Source organism: Engystomops pustulosus, chromosome 6, assembly GCF_040894005.1.
Source record: "Engystomops pustulosus chromosome 6, aEngPut4.maternal, whole genome shotgun sequence".
In the NCBI taxonomy this organism is placed as follows: Eukaryota; Metazoa; Chordata; class Amphibia; order Anura; family Leptodactylidae; genus Engystomops; species Engystomops pustulosus.
Window position 1 is genome coordinate 187,905,321 of NC_092416.1, and position 14,987 is coordinate 187,920,307.

Consider the following 14,987-nt stretch of genomic DNA (forward strand, 5'->3'; position numbering starts at 1 on the left):
TCTTATGGGCCCTGAGGCTTCTGCCTCCCTGGTGTCTGGTGATGGGATGACACCCGTTTCCCTCAGTAACCTCTTAGATGCTGCGGTTGTATATGACATGTTTGCTGCCGTGTAACCTCTTAGATGCCGCGGTTGTGTATTACATGTTTGCTGCCCTGTAACCTCTTAGATGCCGCGGTTGTGTATGACATGTTTGCTGCCCTGTATCCTCTTAGATGCCGCGGTTGTGTATGACATGTTTGCTGCCCTGTAACCTCTTAGATGCTGCGGTTGTGTATGACATGTTTGCTGCCCTGTAACCTCTTAGATGCTGCGGTTGTGTATGACATGTTTGCTGCCCTGTAACCTCTTAGATGCTGCGGTTGTGTATGACATGTTTGCTGCCCTGTAACCTCTTAGATGCTGCGGTTGTGTATGACATGTTTGCTGCCCTGTAACCTCTTCGATGCTGCGGTTGTGTATGACATGTTTGCTGCCCTGTAACCTCTTAGATGCTGCGGTTGTGTAGTACATGTTTGCTGCCCTGTAACCTCTTAGATGCTGCGGTTGTGTAGTACATGGTTGCTGCCCTGTAACCTCTTAGATGCCGCAGTTGTGTATGACATGTTTGCTGCCCTGTAACCTCTTAGATGCTGTGGTTGTGTATGACATGTTTGCTGCCCTGTAACCTCTTAGATGCCACGGTTGTATATGACATGTTTGCTGCCGTGTAACCTCTTAGATGCCACGGTTGTATATGACATGTTTGCTGCTCTGTAACCTCTTAGATGCTACGGTTGTATATGACATGTTTGCTGCCCTGTAACCTCTTAGATGCTGCGGTTGTGTATTACATGTTTGCTGCCCTGTAACCTCTTAGATGCCGCGGTTGTGTATGACATGTTTGCTGCCCTGTAACCTCTTAGATGCCGCGGTTGTGTAGTACATGTTTGCTGCCCTGTAACCTCTTAGATGCTGCGGTTGTGTATTACATGTTTGCTGCCCTGTAACCTCTTAGATGCTGCGGTTGTATATGACATGTTTGCTGCCCTGTAACCTCTTAGATCCCGCGGTTGTATATGACATGTTTGCTGCCCTGTAACCTCTTAGATGCTGCGGTTGTGTATTACATGTTTGCTGCCCTGTAACCTCTTAGATGCTGCGGTTGTGTATTACATGTTTGCTGCCCTGTAACCTCTTAGATGCTGCGGTTGTGTATTACATGTTTGCTGCCCTGTAACCTCTTAGATGCTGCGGTTGTGTATGACATGTTTGCTGCCGTGTAACCTCTTAGATGCTGCGGTTGTATATGACATGTTTGCTGCCGTGTAACCCCATTACAACCCCCTCCAGCTGTTTTTGGACACAACCAGCACCATGTAACTATTTTTTGGATTCGGGCTCCACCAGTTACCACAGATGACGCTCCCTTCTCCCCCTCCGAGGAGGGCGGGGGGTCACGTCTAACAGGTCCAGGTTATTCTCCCATAGAAGTCTCTGACCATCACGAGTCTACTATGACCTACTCTGCATCATGTGACTGCTGTATCTCGAAATGATGTAAACAACAGCTCAGGCAAGATGGCCGCCCGCGTAATAACATAAAAAAAACAAAAACGGTAAAAGATAAGATGAGGAATGAGGATGTTTCATGAAAAAAGAGCGGTGCTACTTTCCCTTTCAGGGGCTACAGCTCGACAACCAAAATATGTTATAAATATGTACAGCGTTACTCCATCACCCACCCCCAGGTTCAGATACAGATGCAGGGGGTGCATGTACTTCTGCTCACCCTCCCCCAGGTTCAGATACAGATGCAGGGGGTGCAGGTACTTCTCCTCACCCTCCCCCAGGTTCAGATACAGATGCAGGGGGTGCATGTACTTCTCCTCACCCTCCCCCAGGTTCAGATACAGATGCAGGGGGTGCAGGTACTTCTCCTCACCCTCCCCCAGGTTCAGATACAGATGCAGGGGGTGCAGGTACTTCTGCTCACCCTCCCCCAGGTTCAGATACAGCTGCAGGGGGTGCAGGTACTTCTGCTCACCCTCCCCCAGGTTCAGATACAGATGCAGGGGGTGCATGTACTTCTGCTCACCCTCCCCCAGGTTCAGATACAGATGCAGGGGGTGCATGTACTTCTGCTCACCCTCCCCCAGGTTCAGATACAGACGCAGGGGGTGCAGGTACTTCTGCTCACCCTCCCCCAGGTTCAGATACAGACGCAGGGGGTGCAGGTACTTCTGCTCACCCTCCCCCAGGTTCAGATACAGATGCAGGGGGTGCATGTACTTCTGCTCACCCTCCCCCTGGTTCAGATACAGATGCAGGGGGTGCATGTACTTCTGCTCACCCTCCCCCAGGTTCAGATACAGACGCAGGGGGTGCAGGTACTTCTGCTCACCCTCTCCCAGGTTCAGATTCAGCTGCAGGGGGTGCAGGTACTTCTGCTCACCCTCCCCCAGGTTCAGATACAGCTGCAGGGGGTGCATGTACTTCTGCTCACCCTCTCCCAGGTTCGGATACAGACGCAAGGGGTGCATGTACTTCTGCTCACCCTCTCCCAGGTTCAGATACAGATGCAGGGGGTGCATGTACTTCTGCTCACCCTCTCCCAGGTTCGGATACAGACGCAAGGGGTGCATGTACTTCTGCTCACCCTCTCCCAGGTTCGGATACAGATGCAGGGGGTGCATGTACTTCTCCTCACCCTCCCCCAGGTTCAGATACAGATGCAAGGGGTGCATGTACTTCTGCTCACCCTCTCCCAGGTTCGGATACAGATGCAGGGGGTGCATGTACTTCTGCTCACCCTCTCCCAGGTTCAGATACAGATGCAGGGGGTGCATGTACTTCTGCTCACCCTCTCCCAGGTTCAGATACAGATGCAGGGGGTGCATGTACTTCTGCTAAGTGAAAGTCTTCCCTGCAGCTTCTGCCGTCAGATAACTACAGGCTGGAGGGGGGGGGGGATGACAAAGGCCTGTATCTCCTGAGCCCTGGCACCTAGAACCACAATTCAGGTGTCATATTAAACATGAGAGTCTTCCCTTTCACCTATGTGATATATGATTGTATAGGGATGCTTAAAGGAACCTGAGATATCTACTCTTTAATTTTCAACCGGAAATAGAAAGCTGTACATATAAAAATACATTTTTTTTTTTTAGTACCACTTAAAGATTGTAGATGTTCTGTGAAGCCGCTATACACAATCCAGATGTCATAATCTGTGAGATTCTCCTGTTTAAAGGGCATCTACCACCAGGATGAAAGACTGTATGCAAATGAGCCTGAGGGGCTCCAGACTCCATAAACACCTATGGGAGCCCCTTAGGCTCATTTGCATACAGTCCTTCATCCTGGTAGTAGATGCCCTTTAACCACAATTATCTTTCAGGAGATATAGATGTCGTGTCGTTTCTAATTGCCCTTTTCTGCACGGGGGCAGGTGCAAATAAGACGGATAGAGCCGGACGGAAGTCGAGAAAGGGTTAAGAGCACTTCTTCCCCCCCCCCCCCCCTTTTGAAAGGCGTTGGTCTTGACCGTCTCTATGGATTTTATAATAATAGAAAAATAATGAAAAACGGAAAGTAACTGACACCAACAGGAAGCGATGTATCTGCTTTGCTATTGGTGGATCCGTCCAGACGTCTCTTTAAATTACAAAAATGGAAACTATGAATCGGAAGTCGGGGATCGGATGTGAGCGATGCTCCTCTATTACACCGCGGCCCTGGGGTAGCTGCAGGTAAGTGTCCATCCTGGGTCCCATCACTGATCAGGAGGTTAGAGGTCGCCCTTCCTCCTAGTAGCCGGGCCCTGTCCTTCTCCGGGTCCTTACACAACAATCACAGGAAGCCCTCACAGATATGAGGCCGTCTAACCTGTTTTTGCATTTTTCACATGTTTACTTACTTACAAGTCAGGGTGCAAAGTGCAACGATACGAGAGAGCGTGAAAATCCTCGCTTTCACACCGAAACAGAATGATACATGTGTCAGGGTGTCTTATGTGTTTGGACTGAACCAGGGGGCGGATTAGACCACTGGAAAACAATGTATCTGCAAACCACCTGTAGCTGGAATCCACGCCGTGCCACGCCATGGTGGACGGAAAAAGGGCAAAATACCATCGGCATCAGGCGATTCTGAAAAGGTAGAGCAAGTTGAAAACACATTAAAAACAGTCATCACATGGAGGAAAAAAGGATTAGGCTACTATGGGGGCTCGGCGGGATGAAGGGCGTCGGCACCCACCAGTCTAAATGCTTACATTTTCTGATAATACAGTACCGGAACCAAGCAAACTACACAGATGTGTTAGCAGAACCAAGCTAACTCCATAGATACGGTATCAGAACCAAGCTAACTATATAGATACGGTATCAGAACCAAGCTAACTATATAGATACGGTAGCAGAACCAAGCAAACTATATAGATACGGTAGCAGAACCAAGCTAACTATATAGATACAGTAGCAGAACCAAGCAAACTATATAGATACGGTAGCAGAGCCAAGCGAACTATACAGATATGGTAGCAGAACCAAGCTAACTATATAGATACAGTAGCAGAACCAAGCTAACTATATAGATACGGTATCAGAGCCAAGCTAACTACATAGATACGGTATCAGAACCAAGCTAACTATATAGATACAGTAGCAGAACCAAGCTAACTATATAGATACGGTATCAGAGCCAAGCTAACTACATAGATACAGTATCAGAGCCAAGCTAACTACATAGATACAGAACCAAGTTTGCGAAGTAGAAACTTTACTGGAACCAAGCTTACTACAAAGATACGGTACCAAAACCAAGTTAACTACATGGACATAGTACTAGAACCAGGCTTCCTACATACATTACAGACCACTAGTTTGGACACCTTCACATTCAAAGAGTTTTCTGCATTTTCATGACTATAAAAATTGTATCTTCACACTGAAGGCATCAAAACTATGAATTATCACATGTGGAATGTTATACTTACCAAAAAAAGTGTGAGACACCTGAAAATATGTCTTATATTCCAGGTCCTTGTGCTGTGATCGCTGCTTATATTCTAGGTTCTTGTGCTGTGAAGGCAAAAGGACCAACAAGTGCTGAGCTTCTCTGGGAGCTCTTTCAAGACTGTTGGAGACCATTTCAGGTGACTACCTCTTGCATCTCATCAAGAGAAGCCAAGACCACACACAGCACACAGCACAAGGACCTGGAATATAAGCAGCGACCACAGTGCAAGGACCTGGAATATAAGCAGCGACCACAGCGCAAGGACCTGGAATATAAGCAGGGACCACAGCACAAGGACCTGGAATATAAGCAGCGACCACAGCACAAGGACCTGGAATATAAGCAGCGATCACAGCGCAAGGACCTGGAATATAAGCAGCGATCACAGCACAAGGACCTGGAATATAAGCAGCGATCACAGCGCAAGGACCTGGAATATAAGCAACGACCAGAGCACAAGGACCTGGAATATAAGCAGTGACCACAGCACAAGGACCTGGAATATAAGCAGCGATCACAGCGCAAGGACCTGGAATATAAGCAGCAATCACAGCGCAAGGACCTGGAATATAAGCAGCGACCACAGCGCAAGGACCTGGAATATAAGCAGCGACCACAGCGCAAGGACCTGGAATATGGGCAGCGACCACAGCGCAAGGACCTGGAATATAGGCAGCGACCACAGCGCAAGGACCTGGAATATAGGCAGCGACCACAGCACAAGGACCTGGAATATAAGCAGCGACCACAGCACAAGGACCTGGAATATAAGCAGCGACCACAGCGCAAGGACCTGGAATATAAGCAGCGACCACAGCGCAAGGACCTGGAATATAGGCAGCGACCACAGCGCAAGGACCTGGAATATAGGCAGCGACCACAGCACAAGGACCTGGAATATAAGCAGCGACCACAGCGCAAGGCTGTCAGTCCAAACGGGTGGAGGAGCGAGTCATCTACCAGGAGAGGCCACCATGACCACCCAGCTAGGCCTAGCACGTATACCACTCATCTCCTGAACTTTACCTTTAATATTGTACCTTCCTACCTCTCAGAGGCCACGACAGGGGTAGAATGGTGGAGTGCGAAGCCAACATCTCCTTCACCATTACATTCAATTCATTCTTTATCTTGAGACCTTTTATTCCGGGACATCACTCCCACCATCCAGAACAGTGGGGAAGACCCATAACCTGGGAGGGTTGAAGATTATGGTCCATGGGTTGGTCCTAAATTTCCAGGCCATCATTACCGATAAAGAAATGCTTGAAGATCACTTGAGACCTTTGATCCAGAAGAGCGCTGAATTATCTCTAGTATCCTGACATCAAGTTCCTGGTAAGTTCTCTGACCCCAACGTTATGCAAATCTCACAAACGTCACCCAGCGAGCATTATATATATATATATATATCACTCTTCGAGAATTTCTTCAGTTTGTTTCCTCATACTGTGAGAGATGGCATCTGCTGATCTGAGGGACGAGCTGAACTGCTCCATCTGCCTGAACATCTACAGAGATCCCGTCACCCTGAGGTGTGGACACAACTTCTGCCAGGCATGTATTGATAATTTCCTGAGAGCTCAACATGAAACTGGGGTCTACACCTGCCCCGACTGCAGAGAAGATCTACAGGAACGTCCTGCTTTGAAGAAGAACTCCAACCTGAGTAACATCGCCCAACGCTTCCACTCTTTGCAACTACATCATGAGGAGACCAACGTCTTCTGTGCCTACTGTATCCAGCCTCAGGTACCGGCTGTTATCTGCTGCCGGCACTGTGAAGCCTTCCTTTGTGACCATCATCTGAGAGTCCACAGTAAGTCACCAAAGCATGTCTTCTCTGAGCCACTACCGATCCTGGATAACAGAAAGTGCTCCGTCCACAAGAAGATCCTCCAGTACTTCTGCACCGAGCACTCCATGTGTCTATGTGATTCCTGCAAGCAGGATTGTGAGCTCAGTGGTCATCACGTACAGTCACTCGATGATGTCGCCCAGGTCAAAAAGGAGACCTTCAGGAACATCTATGATAAATTGTCCTCTAAGAGGGACAGGGCTGAGGAAAAGATCCAGAGTCTGAAGTGGCATGACAAGAAGCTCAATGCAAAGACAGCGGGCATGACCAAAAGACTCAACACCACGTACACAGAAACCAAGAATCATCTGAAAGTCCTGGTCAACAAGGTCCAGAGCGAGGTCTCCAAACAGGGTAAGCAAGTGTCAACCTCAGTCTCTGATCTGATAAAACATTTGGAAATTGAGAAGGATGAGCTGTACAGTAAGATGGACCACCTAGAACAGCTGTGCAATGTCATTGACCCGCTGATGGTCCTACAACAATCCGAGGGACACTGCTTTTATAACGACGACGATGAGGACGATGACTATGATAAAGAGCCATACATGGTGGAGGATCTGGATGAGGCTCTGATCTCACAGATGTTACACAAAGGTATATCTGACCTGATGAAAGTTGTAGAAGACGTCTATGGCTGCCAGGAACCTACAGATCTATTACTGGACGTGGACACGGCATCTAACAATCTACACATATCTGAGGATCTGAAGACCATCTCCTGGTCAGAAGAAAGCCAGAACCGTCCAGAGAGACCACCGAGGTTTCAGAGCTCTCAAGTCCTAAGCATGGAGAGCTTCTGTTCAGGACAACATCGCTGGGAAGTGGAGAGCTCTAGATCTGGGTATTGGGCTGTCGGGATGTGTTACCCCAGTATAGAAAGAAAGGGGGACCGCTCAGTCATTGGGGACACTAGTAAGTCCTGGGGTGTATTGGTGTTTAATAATAAGTTCATTATGAGGCATGATGGGAAAAAGATGATCATCTCCCCACAAAATCCTCCCTGCTCCCGACTGAGGATATCCCTGGATTACGAGGCCGGGCAGATGGCCTTCTATGAGATGGGTGACCCGGTGATACACTTACACACCTTCACCGCCACCTTCTCCGAGCCCCTCCACGCTGTGATTCGGGTGCCTGGGGAGAAAGGACAAGAGGATTTCAAGGTCACAATTAGAAGTTACCAGAAGGTGAAATAACATCTGAAATATTTCTGCAATCCCCTAATGTCCCGAGGCCGGAGGACCCCTTTATGTCATCACTTTCTATAGATCGTGATGGGGCAGGACGTGATACATGTGTAAGGAAGAGATTAGTTCTAGATTGTGTTCTAGGTCATCCAAGGTTGTGGAAATTCTTGTAAATATCAATAAATCTGCATATTGCCAATAATTCTGCAGTTATATTTGTATATGTGACCAATTAAAGGGGAACCTGTCAACATCATTTTCACAAACACAGCCAGTGACAGGTTCCCATAGAGCCCCAGTAACTAAATGACACCCCTTCTTTTAGCTAACCTGACGTACAGCCAGATCTAGCAGGAGTCAGAGGGGACATGTCCTGCTCAGCCAAGACCAGCGCCTCCTCTCCGTGCCTCCTGTCCATTCAGCGCTGTGTGTCATGTGACCAGGGTGATGTCCTCTTACACACTAACATTTGCTAAATCTACCGTAAAGCAGAACAAAGATTCCCGTTTAGTCTACACCAGGGGTGAACCTTTTTGGCTGAGAGAGCCATGAACTCCACATATTTAAAAATGTTATTCTGTAAGAGCCTTACAATATGCACAATGCCCCCCAGTAGATAAGTAGCCACAGCACATGCCCCCCAGTAGATAAGTAGCCACGGCACATGCCCCCCAGTAGATAGGTAGCCACAGGACATACCTCCAATAGATAGGTAGCCACAGCACATGCCCCCAGTAGATAGCTAGCCACAGCACATGCCCCCAGTAGATAGCTAGCCACAGGACATACCTCCAATAGATAGGTAGCCACAGCACATGCCCCCAGTAGATAGCTAGCCACAGGACATACCTCCAATAGATAGGTAGCCACAGCACATGCCCCCAATAGATAGGTAGCCACAGCACATGCCCCCAGTAGATAGCTAGCCACAGGACATACCTCCAATAGATAGGTAGCCACAGCACATGCCCCCAATAGATAGGTAGCCACCGCACATGCCCCCAGTAGATAGGTAGCCACAGCACAAGCCCCCAGTAGATAGGTAGTCACAGCACATGCCTGCCAGTAGATAGGTAGCCACAGCACATGCCTTCCAGTAGATAGGTAGCCACAGCACATGCCCTCAGTAGATAGGTAGCCCCAGCACATGCCTCCAGTAGATAGCTAGCCACAGGACATACCTCCAATAGATAGGTAGCCACAGCACATGCCTGCCAGTAGATAGGTAGCCACAGCACATGCCCCCCCAGTAGATAGTTAGCCACAGCACATGCCCCCCAGTAGATAGCTAGTCACAGCACATGCCCCCCCAGTAGATAGGTAGTCACAGCACAAGCCCCCAGTAGATAGCTAGCCACAGCACATGCCCCCCCCAGTAGATAGCTAGTCACAGCACAAGCCCCCCCAGTAGATAGGTAGCCACAGCACATGCCCCCAGTAGATAGTTAGCCACAGCACATGCCTTCCAAAAGATAGCTAGTCATAGCACATGCCCCCAGTAGATAGCTAGTCACAGCACATGCCCCCTCAGTAGATAGCTAGCCACAGCAAAAAAAAAAATAAAAAGAATATTCACCTACCTGCCCTCCCTGCAGCCAGCTCCTCGTCGCTCCCTCGTTCTTCTCTTTGAACCAGGCTTATACGATGGCAGCGATGGCACCTGCGTCGCACAAAGGACCTAGACAGCGGTAACATCGCTGCCTGTGTCCAGTGATCAGTCTCAGACACACAGCGGCCGTCACTATTTATTACAGATCTGTCTGAGAGCCGGATGCAGCCAACAAAAGAGCCACATCCCGAGCCATAGGTTCCCTACCCCTGGCCTACACCCATACTGGAGCCACGTCGGTGGCCTAGTCGTGGACCATGGAACAAAAGTTGTCATTGTTTCTTGACCTTTGAAGTCTCGATCTTGATGGTATCTGCCAATACTTTCTTTCAGTCCTTATAGATTTCCTACGGAGTAGAATTATCTCCAAAAAATGTAAAAAATGGCCCCAAATTCTGAGCCTCGGAACATTGTAGTAAAATAGTTGGAATCTTAATAAACCCTGCGAGCATCTAGCAGACATTTAGGAAATGTAAGTTATGACGTAGTTTTGGTGCTGTGACCATCTGCCTCCAAAGTAGAGGATTTAGAACTTTGAAAATAAATTTTCCTAAATTTTGGCCAAATTTCTGTTGTTGTAAGAACTAAACGCAATAGATTTCATCCAAAGTACATTGGGGGTCATTTACTAAGGGCCCGATTCGCGTTTTCACGATGTGTTACCCGAATATTTCAGATTTATGCCGATTTTCCCTGTATTGCCCCAGGTTTTTGGCGCACGTGTTCGGATTGTGTCACATCGGCGCTGGCGTGCACGCAATGGAAATCGGGGGGGGCGTGGCCGAACAATAACCCGACGGATTCGGAAAAATCGCCGCATTTAAAAAAAAAAAGTGTTGCGGGACTCACACTTACCTTCACCAGGTATAGGATGGTGCATTCCGGCGGGCCCCGGCGGACTTCAGCGCAGCAGCGCCACCTGGTGGACGTCGGAACTGCCTTAGTGAACCGGAAGACCAGAATCCACCGCACAGAACCCGCAGCTGGATCGCGAATGGACCGAGTAAGTAAATCTGCCCCTTTGTGTCACGAGAAAACAATCTCCCAATCCCCTGGATATATTATAGCGTCCACAGCTACAACCACTTATAGTGACACAGGGCAGACCTGAAAAATGGGGGCTGCGTCCTAGAGGCCCAAATAGCTGTTTTTTCTATAGGGAGGTTGGTTCTGGTGATGTATTCATGCACCGATTTTTGTTCTGGTGCTATATATCTGCACAGTGCTCGGTTCTGCTGCTGTATTTCCGCACTATGGTTGGATCTGTATTCCTGTAGGGATCATGCATTTGGTTCTGTATTTCTGTGTAAAGGATGGTTCTGGAGCTCTGTTTACATACTGGGCTCACTTCTGGTGCTCTATTTATGTATGAAGGTGGGTACTGGTATTTCTATACGGTGTTTAGTTTTGGTGCTGTACTTCTGTAGGGAGTCCAGTTCTGATGCTGTACTTTATTACAATGTGGTGTTCTAGTGCAATCTGGCTGCAGAGCTTGGTTTTGGTGCTGTATTTCTGTAGCAAGGGACAATCTGGTGCTGTACTTTTGTATAGAGCGCAGCTCCGGTGCTACATTTCTGTATAGAGATTTGTTCTTAAAAAATCCATGATTTGCTTAATTAATGCTACCATACAATTCTCAAATAATACTGCCATAAGGGGCCTAAATAATCCTGTCATACAGAGCCATAAAAAAACCCATCATTTGGTTCTCAAATAATATTGCCCTACAATCCTCAAATTATGCCATCATATATTGCTTAAATAGTAGTAACGTACAGTGCTCCAAATAGTAGTAACATACAGTGCTCCAAATAGTAATAACATACAGTACCCCAAATAGTAGTAACATACAGTGCTCCAAATAGTAATAACATACAGTACCCCAAATAGTAGTAACATACAGTGCTCCAAATAGTAATAACATACAGTACCCCAAATAGTAGTAACATACAGTGCTCCAAATAGTAATAACATACAGTACCCCAAATAGTAGTAACATACAGTGCTCCAAATAGTAATAACATACAGCGCTCCAAATAGTAGCAACATACAGTACCCCACATAGTAGTAACATACAGCACTCCAAATAATAGTAACGTACAGTACTCCAAATAGTAATATCATACAGCACTCCAAATAATAGTAACGTACAGTACTCCAAATAGTAATATCATACAGTACTCCAAATAATAGTAACGTACAGTACTCCAAATAGTAGTAACATACAGTACCCCAAATAGTAGTAACATACAGTACCCCAAATAGTAGTAACATACAGTGCTCCAAATAGTAGTAACATACAGTGCTCCAAATAATAGTAACATACAGTACTCCAAATAATAGTAACGTACAGTGCTCCAAATAGTAATAACGTACAGTACTCCAAATAATAGTAACATACAGTGCTCCAAATAGTAATAACATACAGTACCCCAAATAGTAGTAACATACAGTGCTCCAAATAGTAGTAACATACACTACTCCAAATAATAGTAACATACAGTACTCCAAATAATAGTAACGTACAGTGCTCCAAATAATAGTAACGTACAGCGCTCCAAATAATAGTAACATACAGTGCCCCAAATAGTAGTAAAATACAGTGCCCCAATTAGTAGTATCATACAGTACTCCAAATAGTAGTAACATACAGCGCTCCAAATAGTAGTAACATACAGTACTCCAAATAGTAGTAACATACAGTACTCCAAATAGTAGTAACATACAGCGCTCCAAATAGTAGTAACATACAGCGCTCCAAATAGTAGTATCATACAGCACTCCAAATAATAGTAACATACAGTACTCCAAATAGTAGTAACATACAGCGCCCCAAATAGTAGTAAAATACAGCGCCCCAATTAGTAGTATCATACAGTACTCCAAATAGTAGTAACATACAGCGCTCCAAATAGTAGTAACATACAGCACTCCAAATAGTAGTATCATACAGCACTCCAAATAGTAGTAACATACAGTGCCCCAAATAGTAGTAAAATACAGTGCCCCAATTAGTAGTATCATACAGCACTCCAAATAGTAGTATCATACAGCACTCCAAATAGTAGTAACATACAGCGCTCCAAATAGTAGTAACATACAGCGCTCCAAATAGTAGTAACATACAGCACTCCAAATAGTAGTATCATACAGCACTCCAAATAGTAGTAACATACAGCGCTCCAAATAGTAGTAACATACAGCGCTCCAAATAGTAGTAACATACAGCACTCCAAATAGTAGTATCATACAGCACTCCAAATAGTAGTATCATACAGCACCCCAAATAGTAGTATCATACAGCACCCCAAATAGTAGTATCATACAGCACCCCAAATAGTAGTATCATACAGCACCCCAAATAGTAGTATCATACAGCACCCCAAATAGTAGTATCATACAGCACCCCAAATAGTAGTATCATACAGTACTCCAATCACACAAACATCTAGTCTCGTGCTGACTGTATCCAGCATACGACTACCCCCATCATCCAGTGGCACAGCTGAGCTCTGCTGCTCTGACTCCCCTCCCCATCTCCAGCTCTGCTCCTCTCCCGCCCGCAGCTCACGTCACAGTGATGTCCACCCAGGATCCTCCCCGCTCATATCCGGAGGTTTTGGGTGCAACAGCTCAGACATCAGAGTAGAGAGAAGCAGGAGCACCGGACCTCATCACCGGATCTCTGAGGATGATTTCATCTCCTTATGTAAGGAGCCACATGTGGTGCTCCATCTGCTCGGAGACATATAATGAGACGTCATTGCTGAGATGTGGACACTCCTTCTGCAGGGGGTGCATTGGGCGTGAGCTGGAGAAGCCGGGGGACGCTGGACTTCCCAACTGCCCAACATGTGAGACTTTACCTTTCAGACCACAAGGAAACCGAACCTGCAGAATGGCTTTTCACTTCATGTTCGCCCCCCAAGACGATGATACCACAGGCATCGTATTCACGTGTAACCAGTCTCCCATACCCACCATCAAATTCTGCCCCCAGGACGGAGGCTCTCTGTGCTTTGACCACCTAATGGCCCTCAGCAAGTCTCCAGGCCAAGTCCAACCCAACGTCAGTAGATGCCCCATCCACATGAGGCCAAACACATTTCACTGCCTGGATGACGACACCAACATCTGTGCTCACTGCATTAGTAGACTCCACAGAGGACACCGGGTGGAGTCTGTATACGAGGCCTCCATGAAGAAGAAGGAACCTTCATCATCAAAATCACAAGATCTGGTGGAACATCAGCCAGAACCAAGTGGTCTTGTAACGAAGGTCAGTCTGCTGTTTCAGGAACTGAGGAAACACTTGGAAGATCTGGAGAAGAAGGTCTTGAGTAAGGTCTTCGGGCAGGTGGAGCAGGTCTCAGCCCCATGTCATGATGACATCCAAGAGCTGGACTCAAAGAAGGATGAGTCAAAGACCATTCTGACCATCAAGGAGCCGTGTACCTCATCATATGATCCATCGGCAGTCTCCAAGCTAAAGGAACCAGAATCTGGTGATGGAGATGTGGTCTTCCAGGACGCTGGAGAGGCTCCTCATCTGGACGCTGCTCTGATTTTGCACTATAATACTGTGGATGTCCTCAGCGCTGACTGTAATGGCTGCTTCATGAACAGGGAGGTGGAGATCCTCCTGGACGAGGACACGGCCGGGAATAACATTGACATCTCCTTTGGTATATCTCCCTTGAGTTCCATTTATTGGAAAGAAGATCAAAGACCAAAGCCAAAGACCCCAAAAAGGTTCAGAAACCACCAGGTGTTGAGCGAAACCATCTTCTCAAAGGGGAGACATTTCTGGACGTTGGAGACAAGTAAGTGGGGGAGCTGGCGTTTCGGCGTGGCGTACCCCAGCATCGCCAGGAAAGGCTTCCGCTCCTACGTGGGGTGCAGTGACAAATCATGGGTCCTGTGCAAGTGGAGGAATCAGTACTCGGCTATGCATGCCTGTAAGGTGATAGAGTTACCTGATGAGCTCACCTGTCAGCGTTTTGGGGTGTACCTGGACTATGAGGCGGGTCACCTCTCCTTCCATGAGCTGAGTGTCCCCGTCCGGCACCTGCACACCTTCACCACCACCTTCACCGAGCCTCTCCATGCCGTCTTCAGTCTCTGGGTGGATTCTCATGGTGATGCCTGGATGTTACTGAACCAGAGACGACCATATGACTAGTAAGACCCCGGCCAGGAGGGGGCGCTGCTGCGGCGGGGGAGAACACTCTATGTGACCCGCGGGATATAGATGTTCAGTTTCGGTGTCTCCGTAGGAAACTTGGCTCATTCATGTGGACCAATAGGGACAAGGGCGACCCCTCCCTAG

At 47.4% G+C, this 14,987-nt stretch overlaps 2 protein-coding genes across 2 annotated transcripts; both read left to right on the top strand.

The window, feature by feature from the left end:
• Positions 1-6,459: 6,459 nt before the first annotated feature.
• LOC140066037 (E3 ubiquitin/ISG15 ligase TRIM25-like) lies at positions 6,460-8,058 on the top strand. Its single transcript, XM_072113602.1, has one exon. The coding sequence runs from the start codon at positions 6,460-6,462 to the stop codon at positions 8,056-8,058; it is 1,599 nt and encodes a 532-aa protein (XP_071969703.1).
• A 5,321-nt stretch (positions 8,059-13,379) lies between these two features.
• Positions 13,380-14,840, top strand: LOC140066038 (E3 ubiquitin-protein ligase TRIM7-like). The gene has a single exon (XM_072113603.1). The coding sequence runs from the start codon at positions 13,380-13,382 to the stop codon at positions 14,838-14,840; it is 1,461 nt and encodes a 486-aa protein (XP_071969704.1).
• The last annotated feature ends 147 nt before the right edge of the window (positions 14,841-14,987 follow it).